We start from the raw sequence: 12,456 nt of genomic DNA on the forward strand, positions 1-12,456 counted from the left end.
GCCTGACCGGGAGTGTGGGGTGTGTTGGTGTTGTTCTCTGTGGCCCCTGGCTTGTCCAGGGCGCCACATATACAGCCCATACAGAAATCACACCAGGTGTATACAGTCCATACAGAAATCACACCAGGTGTATACAGCTCATACAGAAATGATACCAGGTATACACAGCCCATACAGAAATCACAGCAGGTGTACACAGCCCATACAGAAATCCCACCAGGTGTACACAGCCCATACAGAAATCACACCAGGTGTATACAGCCCATACAGAAATCACACCAGGTGTATACAGCTCATACAGAAATCACACCAGGTGTATACAGCCCATACAGAAATCACACCAGGTGTATACTGCCCATACAGAAATCACACCAGGTGTATACAGCCCATACAGAAATCACACCAGGTGTATACAGCCCATACAGAAATCACACCAGGTGTACACAACCCATACAGAAATCACACTAGGTGTATACAGCGCAAGTTAACATTTGATAAAGATTCACTTTTGTTTATGGCATAGGCCACTCCAAAAGTGCACAATGCCTCCTCACTGCAAAAAAAATAAATAAATAAAATAGAAGATTTTTTTATTGTTAGGTTACACTGTTACTACCTGGCATGATTTTTATATGGGCTGTGTTCCCTAAAAAAATGTTTGTACAGTTTAATTGGCATTTGGGGGGTGACAGACGCCTTTAAATATCTTTCTTGGCCGCACATTGTCCTGTGAACACATGCTGCCAAGAACAATGCTACTCTATGTGCACAGGACGATCATGGTAAAGATGGTACTGTGCACATGAAAGTGTGGTCACAGGCTCAGCAGCTATTAAACCACTGACGATCTGCTGGATATAGATCAGCGATCACTTAAAACCTGCATTTAGCCAATGTGTTTAACCATCACCTGCATTTATCCAGCCTCAAACCTCGGTACCTCACAGGTCCTGGCACCATGATGACTTCACATCCACAGCTCGTCTCTGCAGACCTCCATCTTCTCTGCTCTTCTGCAGCACATCACGACACAGTGCCCTTAAAAATAACATGTCATTATAAAAATAATCAACCATGCTGTTCCCTAAATAAGCCCCTAAAATAAATAACTGTCCCTCACTTTTATCCCTGCACAAAAAAATGACCCTCACACTGTCTATATTATGGTACATGGCTTCCACACTGCCCCCTTTATATACCACACCGTCTCCCCTCATGAGTTACACCCACTACACCCTCCTCACTTAGGAACTATGATCGCCAAACTGTCTGCACCACATGCTGCCCCCTAGTCGAACTGCCTCCCATACATTAGACTTCTACATACTGAGCCATGTTGCCCTTTCTCCATACTGAGCCCACCCCACGCTGCCCCCTTTTCCATAGTGAGCCCACCCCACGTTGCTTCCTTTTCCATACTGAGCCCACGCCACAGGCTGCCCCCTGCCCCATACAGATCACACCCCATGCTGTGAGCCCACACAGAGCCAACTACATGCACCCCCTTTATCATACAGAGCGCTCCCTCTGCTACTGCTCCCTGCCCCAGAGAGATCCCCCTCCATGCACCCCCATTTCCCATACAGAACGCTCCCTATGCTACTGCCCCCTGCCCCATAGAGATCCCCCTCCATGCACCCCCTTTTCCCATACAGAGTGCTCCCTATACTGCTGCCCCTGCCCCATAGAGATCCCCCTCCATGCACCCCCTTTTCCTATATAGAACGCTCCCTATGCTGCTGCCCCTGCCCCATAGAGATCCCCCTCCATGTACCCCCTTTTCCTATATAGTGCGCTCCCTATTGCTGCTGCCCCCTGCCCCATAGAAATCCCCCTCCATGCACCCCCTTTCCTATACAGCGTACCCCCTATGGCTGCTGCCCCTGCCCTATAGAGATCCCCCTCCATGCACCCCCTTTCCTATACAGTGCGCCCCCTATAGCTGCTGCCCCATAGAGATCCCCCTCCATGCACACCCTTTCCTATATAGAGTGCTCCCTATGGCTACTGCCCCTGCCCCATAGAGATTCCCCTCCATGCACCACCTTTCCCATATAGAGCGCCCCCTATGGCTGCTGCCACTGCCCCACACAGATTACACCCCATGCACTTCCTTTTCCCCTAGAGAGGGCTCCCTATGGCTGCCCCTGTCCCATGCAGATTACACCCTGCCGGCTACCGCCGCTATTTTCGGCTCTACAGCGCTTACCTCTTGACTCCGGTGACTTCTCTCCTCAGCTCCTCAGTCTGCAGAAACGCCGGCAGTGGTGACTCATCGCGCTGCCTGTGACGTAATCAGTGAGCGAGCCAGGCCAGGTAGCTGATTGCAGCTCCTGACCCCGGAAGTGCCGGCGCGCAGGGAGCAGGTATGGAGGATGATTTGTATTAGCGTTTAAGATGCTAATACAAATTAAAAACGGGACCAACTAACTACCACACCCCCCCAATCCCTCCCCCCCGGCAAAGCCTCCGGTTATAGTAATGAGTCTGGGGAGGGAAATTTTAAAAAAAAAATATATATATATATATTTTTTTTACTTTTTACTCTCGCTCTTGGCACCGCCCCCCCCCCCGCAACCCGCCGCCCCAGGCACCAGACCTCCGGTGCCCAATGGTAAATACGGCCCTGACCACAGGCCTGTTCTGCCAAAATCATCAGATTTGGTGAGAATGAACAGTAGATGCAACTCACCAAGTTTGTCCCAAGTCATTTTAGAGTTATCACTCCCTTAGATAACTCAATAAAATTCAGATGCTTAATTACCCTCTTGCTTATCTACCATTTGGGGGAGTTAGGAGGCCCCCATACAAATTAACGAATTGGTCTTTTCTGCCAAAATTGTCAGGTTTGGCAATAATGAACCGTAGATGCAACTCCTCAAGTTTGTCCCAAGTCATTTTAGAGTTATCACTCCCTTAGATAACTCAATAAAATGTATATGCCTAATTACCCTCTTGATTACCTGCCATTGGAAAGAGTTGGGAGGACCTCATACACATTAGAGAATTAGCCTGTTCTGCTAAAATTGTTAGGTTTGGTAACAATGAACAGTAGATGTAACTCACCAAGTTTTTGCCAAGTCATTTTAGAATTATCACTCATTTACATAACTCAATGTAAAAGGTAACCAAGGATAGATCTTATTTTTGTAGCTTAATCCCATAATTGGTCAAGATGAGGCATACATAGAAATCCTTGGGCCCTTCAGCAGAAGTTCTAATTGGGCCTCCCCTCACAAAAAAGAAAAAAATTAATATACAGCTGGGTCACATACGAACATATCTCAGAACTTTACAGTCTTTACAAAGTAATTTTATTCCTATTGAAGCCCCTAGATTCCCATTTCATTGCACCCATAAAATATAATGACAACAAAAGGGTCCCGTAAACACTGTATGATACCCCAACAGTGAATTCCTTCACAGTACCCAACACACACAGTATGATGACTTTACTGTACCCCCCTAAACTACCCTGGCAAAGTATGGAGACCTCAACACAGTATAATCTTTAACTGTGACCCCCAGAAAGCCTTCCATGCAATATAATGGTCCCCACACTTCTTCACACTTTGCTCGCCCCTAGATTCCCATTTCATTGCACCCATAAAATATAATGACAACAAAAGGGTCCCGTAAACACTGTATGATACCCCAACAGTGAATTCCTTCACAGTACCCAACACACACAGTATGATGACTTTACTGTACCCCCCTAAACTACCCTGGCAAAGTATGGAGACCTCAACACAGTATAATCTTTAACTGTGACCCCCAGAAAGCCTTCCATGCAGTATAATGGTCCCCACACTTCTTCACACTTTGCTCGCCCCAACAAAGCCCCCAAATAAACCTCTGTAAAATATAAAGGCGTCCTCATAGCTCTCCAAATAGTATGGTATCCATGTGGCGCCCCTGACCTGGTCAGGCACCACTGAGTACTGCACCCATGCTGGGGACAGTACAATACAGGTAATCCAGAAGGCTGACCGGGGTGTGGTACACAGGCGCATAGTGATCAGGTCTCACACATGTACCTATGAGAGGACCCCTGGGGATTCCAGGAGGGGGTGAAGCATGAGCACGGCCTCCATCTCCTCTCAAGGGGTGTGGTAAGAGAGTCTGGTTGCTAGGTGGCGTAGGCAAGAACAGGAGAGGAGGGGCAGTGAGTCAGTTAGAGCAGAACTCCATAGGGCTCAGTGAGGAGCAGACCTGTGGGGCTGTTGCTGTCTAACAGCGCCCGCGCAGTGGCTACTGACGGGGGAGAACGGTCAACTAGGAGTGCTACCCGAAATCCATCTTCAGCTAAAGAGAGGGCACGGAGTGGGAAGTAAGGAGACTGCTAGAGAGTACCAGGCCCAAACGGGCGGCAGATCCCGGAGCGGAGATAGATCCAACTTTCTTTTGCTAAACCTGCCGGTGTGGGGCTCTCAAAGCCCACGCCACAACATTACCAAAAGCCGCAGCCACGTAGCCACAGTTAGGGCCCATAGGTCACAGGAGGCAAGCAGCTGGAGTGGCCTGGTCCAGGCGACAAGCACACGGCAAACGAAGGGGAGAGAGGCTGCAGCATCTTCCCTGGGTGACCCCCATAGGGACTCAAAGTCGGGGTTACCCCAAACCACCAAGGGCTAAGGAAGGCGAGTTAGTAGTCACCCTCACAAGTCAGCCTGAAGGACACCTGGTTCCCACTTGGTTCATCCCAGCTACGCCCGGGTCACTCACCCTGCCATCAACTGTGAGTAAAAACCCTGAAAGACATCCTGCTTGTGTGGAGTCATTCTGCGCCTTGTAGTTCTACACATCTACACAGGGCCCTGGGGCTTGCCTCACTCTCAGGAGGCTACTACATCCGACTGCACCCACCATCAGCCCCAGGCAGCCCTTAACCTGCAGTGGCGGTCCCCACTGACCGCAAATCTGAGAGTGGCGTCACGACAAGAAGAAGATCTCCTACCTGTGACCAGATCCAGCTGAGTGGAGTCCCTGAAGGTAATGCACTGCACAACACCTGTGGGGCTTCACATCTGGCGTCACGAACAGGATAAGGACTAGACCTGTTTAGACAGGTGACTATGTGCCTGGGCGGTCCGCTTGAAAAATTGGAAGCGCCGCCATATTGCCACCATGAAAAGCGCGCTGAAAAACAACAGCAGCCCGCGCTGGAAGAAGTTACCGCCCACGAAGAGGTGTGGCTACCCAGAGATCCCCTGCAGAGTTCTGCCCTCGCTTGTGAAGAGAGCGGAAGCGTCCGGAGACGGCGGAGCAGAGAAGAAGCCAGTAGCGTGCTAGAAGAAATGGAGTCCAGACACGGATACCCAGAGCCAGGCTCTGCTGCCTGGTGGTGCCGGGAGCTTGCCATCTTCTGCGACCAGCTGGAGGCCAGGATTGTGCGACGGCTCAGAGAAGAACGCAAGGAGCTTCTGGAGATGGCGGCGGCGGTTCGGACCTACGAGGAGGGAGCCGCGCGACGCCTGCCAGACCGAGCGGCGACGACTCAGACCCCGATGGTGCCACCGATGGGTGAGTCCAGAGATGCCCCGGCCAGCGCAAGTGCCCCGACCCCTGCTGCCACGCCCGCGGTCCCAGAAGAGGCGCCCGGCGCGGCGCCACCGAACCAGGCCGCAGCCACGCTAGATGCGGCCCGCCAAATCCAGGCCGCCGCAGCCATGCCCCGCCTGGCCCGCAAAGGTCCGACCACCACTGCGATACTGATCCGTGCCGCAGGTGTGACGCTGACCCAGGCTGCCACCCTGCTGAGCCCAGTCCGCCAAGACCCCACCGCAGCAGCGACGCTCGTCCGCGCCGCAAGTGAGATGCTGAACCAGGCCGCAGCCCCGCCAGGTGCGGCCCGTCAAGCCCCGATCACAGCAGCGACGCCCAGCTCAGCCTGCACAGAGCCCTCTGCAACAGCGACGCTGATCCAGGCCGCCGCCATGCCAGGCGCGGCCCGCCAAGACCAGGCCGCCGCAGCGATGCCCTGCCCGGCCCGCCAAGACCAGGCCGCCGCCATACAGGGCGCGGCCCGCCAAGAGATTGCATCATCATTTTCCCCGGCCTGCAAGGCCAGAGCAGATACTGCTCCCCGGTCTGAGGAAGTCCCTACTAGGAAATCCCTGATAGGTGAAGACTCCGCATACTGGCAGCTGAAGGCTGACCTGGAGGCCAAGTTCCCACAGGAGATGGTGGACAGATACATGCTCCCTCCGCACACCCCTAAGGCAACCCCTGCAGCAACCACGCTGAAGAGTCCACCGCCTGGGCCAGCTGAGGAACACTCATCCCCAGCGCTGCCACAACCAGAGTGCAGCGAAGAACTAAGGGGGAGAGGAGGCCAGGAAGCTGAGGAGCTGACTCCGGAGCCACCAGCAGTGGATCTATACTCAGAGCCGGAGATGTTGCCCTATTCCCGTTGGGATGAGGAAGACCTGACACCGTCCGCTGACGAAGACCTGCCTAAAAGTCTCACCTGGGAGCTTGCAAGCTGTACCACGCAGAGTTCAGGCCGCAAGACAAGGCGTCGCAACAGAACAACGCTGTCCCTTGCACCGCCATCTCCAGAGCAGAGAGAAGTCACGGCCAGAGACCTACAAGAAAAAAGGTTCCTGAGAAGAGCCCAAGCACAGGTCAGAGGACCCCTTTGTAGAGGAGTTGTGGAAGACTTTAACTTGAAAAGCGGATACGGCTTTATTGTGGCACCGGGTATGAAAGAGGGCATTTTCGTTAATAGGAGGGATGTGAGAGCCCACTTGCCCAGAGGACACCCTGGCAGAAACTTGAAAATGGGCGACACAGTGCAGTTCACCATGCATCAAGGAGAAAGAGGCTGGTATGCCTTAGATGTAGCACCATGTCCCAAAGAAGAAAGAAAAGACAGAGATAAAGAAACAGATGCAGCAAAGGAAACAGATGAAGATCAAGAAAGAAAAGACAAGGAACCTACAGATGAGACTACCTCCGACGACGACAAAGAGCAAGAAAGCAGCAGGTGCCGCAGCCCAACAGGCCCAAGCCCTGGTAAAGAGGAGTAAAGGAAAGTAAGAAGTTCAGCAGTTAGAAAGTTAAAGTTTTGAAAAGTTTGTTTTGCAACGTTTACGTTTAAGCATGTGCCCACATAAACTATTGTGAGAAATAAACTTAAAGGCTATGAACTTGCTATAGCCACAAACTCTCGCAGTGTAAATAGTTACACCAGAGGGCACCACCACCACCAGAGTCAGCCTGTTTAGGGGCTTGGCTCGTCTGCAACCAGGAGGAGTCCGTCCGTATATAGGGCCTTGGCTCGCCTGCGACCAGAGAGCATGCCTGTTTATGGGGCCTGGCTCTCCACCACAAAGAGGGTACCTGGTCAGCACCAACTGTGGAGGCCGCCTCTGCATCCTGCCAGAAGAGGCTGAAGGCGCGGATCCACCAGGCCAGGTATACCCTGAAAACCACCAGCCCATGAAAGCCGCCTCTACATCCTGCCAGAAGTGGCTGAAGTCGCGGCCAACGGGAGAGGCAGATTGGAGGAAAGGTCTGGAGAAGTGGATGGCCCAGACCTGGTTGCCAAAAGAAACCGGTGACCTGCCTCCTGAGAGGGTTTTTGGGTGGGTTAACGGACTTGTGGGTGGAGGGTGGTGATGTATGGTACCTGGTGCTTTTAAATGTTTTACATGTTTTAATGTTTTATGCATTTTATAATGTTGTCTTGCAGCCCGAGGACGTGCTGGTGATAACTAAGGGGGAATGTGGCGCCCCTGACCTGGTCAGGCACCACTGAGTACTGCACCCATGCTGGGGACAGTACAATACAGGTAATCCAGAAGGCTGACCGGGGTGTGGTACACAGGCGCATAGTGATCAGGTCTCACACATGTACCTATGAGAGGACCCCTGGGGATTCCAGGAGGGGGTGAAGCATGAGCACGGCCTCCATCTCCTCTCAAGGGGTGTGGTAAGAGAGTCTGGTTGCTAGGTGGCGTAGGCAAGAACAGGAGAGGAGGGGCAGTGAGTCAGTTAGAGCAGAACTCCATAGGGCTCAGTGAGGAGCAGACCTGTGGGGCTGTTGCTGTCTAACAGCGCCCGCGCAGTGGCTACTGACGGGGGAGAACGGTCAACTAGGAGTGCTACCCGAAATCCATCTTCAGCTAAAGAGAGGGCACGGAGTGGGAAGTAAGGAGACTGCTAGAGAGTACCAGGCCCAAACGGGCGGCAGATCCCGGAGCGGAGATAGATCCAACTTTCTTTTGCTAAACCTGCCGGTGTGGGGCTCTCAAAGCCCACGCCACAACATTACCAAAAGCCGCAGCCACGTAGCCACAGTTAGGGCCCATAGGTCACAGGAGGCAAGCAGCTGGAGTGGCCTGGTCCAGGCGACAAGCACACGGCAAACGAAGGGGAGAGAGGCTGCAGCATCTTCCCTGGGTGACCCCCATAGGGACTCAAAGTCGGGGTTACCCCAAACCACCAAGGGCTAAGGAAGGCGAGTTAGTAGTCACCCTCACAAGTCAGCCTGAAGGACACCTGGTTCCCACTTGGTTCATCCCAGCTACGCCCGGGTCACTCACCCTGCCATCAACTGTGAGTAAAAACCCTGAAAGACATCCTGCTTGTGTGGAGTCATTCTGCGCCTTGTAGTTCTACACATCTACACAGGGCCCTGGGGCTTGCCTCACTCTCAGGAGGCTACTACATCCGACTGCACCCACCATCAGCCCCAGGCAGCCCTTAACCTGCAGTGGCGGTCCCCACTGACCGCAAATCTGAGAGTGGCGTCACGACAAGAAGAAGATCTCCTACCTGTGACCAGATCCAGCTGAGTGGAGTCCCTGAAGGTAATGCACTGCACAACACCTGTGGGGCTTCACATCCACATAACCTTCCAAATAATATATTGGCACCCATATAGCCTTACATATAGTATAACAGATCTCCGATAGTACTCCATATAGTATAATGGGCCCCAAATTGCCTTCCTTAATAATACATCCCAAAATGAACCCCATAGTCCTCCATATAGTGTAATGGTCCCCATAGTATAATACACCCCCCATAGTTTTCCATATAGTGTAAAGCATCCCCCGTAGTCCTCCATATAGTATAATGCACCCCCCATAGTCATCCACATAGTATAATGCAGCCCCCATAGTCCTCCATATAGCATTATAGGACCCACATTGCCTTCCATATAGTATAATTCACCCCCATAGTCTTCCATACATAGTATAATGGGCCCCACATAGTTATCCATAAAGTATAATACCTTATAGTCCTCATATAGTATAATGGGCCCCACATTGCCTTCCATAATAATGCATCCCATATTAATGCACCTATGGTCCTCCATATATTATAATTCACCCACATAGTCCTCCAAATAGTATATTGCTCCCCTCATAGTCCTCCATATATTACAATGCACCCCATAGTCCTCCATATATTATATTGTACCCCAGTAATGCAATAAGACTGCTGTACTCACCGGATATTAATGCAAAATGAATATTCACCCCTTCCCCCGCCCACCCCTCTGTGCTGGCATCAGTGATTGGTGCAGTCAGACTGCTGTATTCCTCACTTGGACTGGCTGGTGGTCCTTCTGACCCAAGCGTGTCAGCATGTATTTCTATGCAGCTGTCACCCTTAGGTCAGGACAGTCGCCAGCCAGTCCAAAGATTGCAATGCGATTGTCGGTTGAGGAGTACAGCAGTCTGACTGCACCAATTACCGTCACCAGCACATAGGGGTGGGCGGGGGAAGGGGTGAATATTTATTTTGTATTAATAGCAGATGAGTACAGCAGTCTGATTGCACCAATCACTGATGCCGCCACACAAGGGTGGGCGGCAGAATTGGTGAATATTCATTTTAAATTAACAGCAGGCGTGCAACCATAAATTTTCTTGGGCCTACAGCAGCACAATGGGGCAACATACAACAATATGAAAATAAGCCCTAGCGACATCTTTCGGAGCTAAAATAATATAAGATCCTGTCATATTTTCGGGTAAACACGGTATTTTAATCCTCCAAATTGTATAATGCACACTCTATAGTCCTCTATAGTCCTCCACCAGTGTACTCACTGGTTTAAAAAGAAATAATGAATAAATACTCACCTCTCCTCTTTCTCCAACAGCTCTGCAGTGGCATGTGTTCTGAAGCTTTGCACATCTTGGCACAACGGACGTGCAGAAATGACGTTATCGCACCCGCTGTGCTGAGATGTCAGAGCACCGACACAGCAGGAGAATGATGGAGGAGGGAGCATTAGTGGAGCAGTCCCTCCTTCATAACTTCTTTAAACTTTATCTGCATCATCGATGCCAATAGTTAAAACTGCGCTGTCGGAGTTGGCGCTGGCCTCGTGTGATCTTCCGCCATTAGAGGTAGACGACTGGTCAAAATTTGACCCATATGTCACAAGAAAGATGTTAAGGCAATATAACTACTCCTCCTTATTGCACGTAGTTACTCATGGGGTCAAAGCTCCACATTTGTCTTGAGCCCAAATTCAGCAAGAGAGATAGCTGCACGAAGATAGCATTCACTCTGTTTTCATGGAAGCTTTCCATGCGATTGCTGATAGATTGTAATCTCATTACACCTAAAATGATCATTAAGTCACTTTTAAATTAACTTTGATATGTAGATATAGAGAATTATGTCCCCTATTTATATTGCAGATCAGAAGGTGATAGAATAGCTCCATCTAGTGGACTGATGATTGAGAAAAATGTCAACCCTTAGTTTTTCCTTTTCCATTAACATTTGACTTCTGATTTAACCAACGTTGCTTGTACAATAAGAGCAGTGATGAGCTGTCATTCAGTCACTGGACTGTATATTAGCTGCTAGCATAATAGAAAGACTTAGATATTTCCTTCTTCTAGGAGTCTAGAGAAGAATCAAGTCAAGGCTCAGAGAATTTCTTACATGTTAGTAAATCCCGGTATGTCACACCAAGTGCATCGGAATTTCAATAGAGCAGGTTACCGCTCTCCAATTTCATCATCATACAGCTTTGAGCATTCTATAAAATATGTATATCACATGTTCCTACTGAATAACCTCTCTTGGTCCCATTTAGGTGGCATGGAATCTGGGGTCACACTTGCAGACGTGTGGTGCTATATGTCCTTACTTGATAACTGGAATCTGGTTTCCAGGATGATCGTTCCAAGGTGTCGGCACAACAGCTTGGTATATGATGGCAAAATCTATACAATCGGTGGCCTCGGTGTAGCTGGCAATGTTGACCATGTTGAAAGGTAAGACTTTTTTTATAGCTACTACTTTGAAACTTTAATAACTGTTAGGTAATTTACTAATTTTCTACAGAGCACTTATGGTTCGTTCCTTTCATTGGTCTATAACTGGAGCCAGGTTGGAAATAAGTTCTTCACTATTCTGCAACCTCAACTCTCCATATTGGACCCAAACCTAGACTTGGAGCTCTAGGGGTGTTACGGTTGCTGTGGCTCTGGAGACTATGTCCGGTTTTCTTGCTACTGCACATCTGCAAGCGCTGGAGACCAAGTCCTATCTTGGAGCCATTGCACATGTGCGGGTGACATCATCGCTGACACGAGGTCACATGTCTCTGACACCTTCTAAGCTGATTGGCCACTGGTCATGTGCTTGTGACACGTGGTCACATGTCTCTGACACCTTCTATGCCGATTGGTCGCTGGTCATGTGCTTGTGACGCTTTGCTCGGTGATAGGCCAGCGTGACGTCATTGCTGTCATTCTGGCAGCGGATTGGCTCTGGTGTCCTCCATCTTGGATGAGGCACAGAGTCTATATAAGACCCTGACGCACGCCGCCCGGCGCTCAGTCCTCTTGGTTCATGCATGAGGGTAGACGCCCTGTGCACGTCCCTCTAGGCATCTCTCTGTCTATGTTAGGTGTGCGCTACCGGCAGGGTAGCGTTCTTATACCTTACAGCTTCGGCTGCAGTCCGTATCCTTACCTCTTAGTGGAGCGGACATAGGCAGGTGCCTGAGGCACATGGTCCGGCTGGGCCTTGTGATTCTACTCGTAGGTGGACGTTGCCGCTAGGGTAACGTTCCTTATACTGCGTCTAGCAGTTGTTCGTATCCTCGCACACTAGGGGAGCGAACAGAGGTAGGAGCTTTGTGCGGCTTGTGCTGCTGTCCGTCTCTTTTTGCACCACTAGAAGAGCGGACCTAGGCAGGTGCCATATCTAGTGGTTCGTGTCCTCGCACACTAGTGGAGCGAGTGCAGGTAGGAGCTTTGTGCGGCTTACGCTGCTGTCCGTCTCCTGGCACCGCTAGAGGAACGGACCTAGGTAGGTGCCATTTCACACTCACTGCTTTTGTCTCATGTGATCTTTAACAGAGACCATTCCACACGCCCTCCAAGTAAGGGAGGAGTTGCTTTATTTTCTAATTATATTCCTCTGTGAGTTTAACAGAGGTATTGCACTCTGCACTTGTGCTATTATTTTTTA

General features: G+C 50.5%; 1 protein-coding gene across 2 annotated transcripts in view; it reads left to right on the forward strand.

Moving 5' to 3' along the window:
* KLHL29 (kelch like family member 29) overlaps positions 1–12,456 on the forward strand; it is a 1,297,105-nt gene that overhangs the window by 1,148,334 nt on the left and 136,315 nt on the right. For both annotated transcript variants that reach the window (XM_075341153.1, XM_075341152.1), the window contains one exon: positions 11,072–11,252. In XM_075341153.1, the coding sequence (XP_075197268.1) occupies positions 11,072–11,252 (181 nt within the window). The remainder of the gene's footprint in view (positions 1–11,071; positions 11,253–12,456) is intronic.

Source organism: Anomaloglossus baeobatrachus, chromosome 3, assembly GCF_048569485.1.
Source record: "Anomaloglossus baeobatrachus isolate aAnoBae1 chromosome 3, aAnoBae1.hap1, whole genome shotgun sequence".
Taxonomy (NCBI): Eukaryota; Metazoa; Chordata; class Amphibia; order Anura; family Aromobatidae; genus Anomaloglossus; species Anomaloglossus baeobatrachus.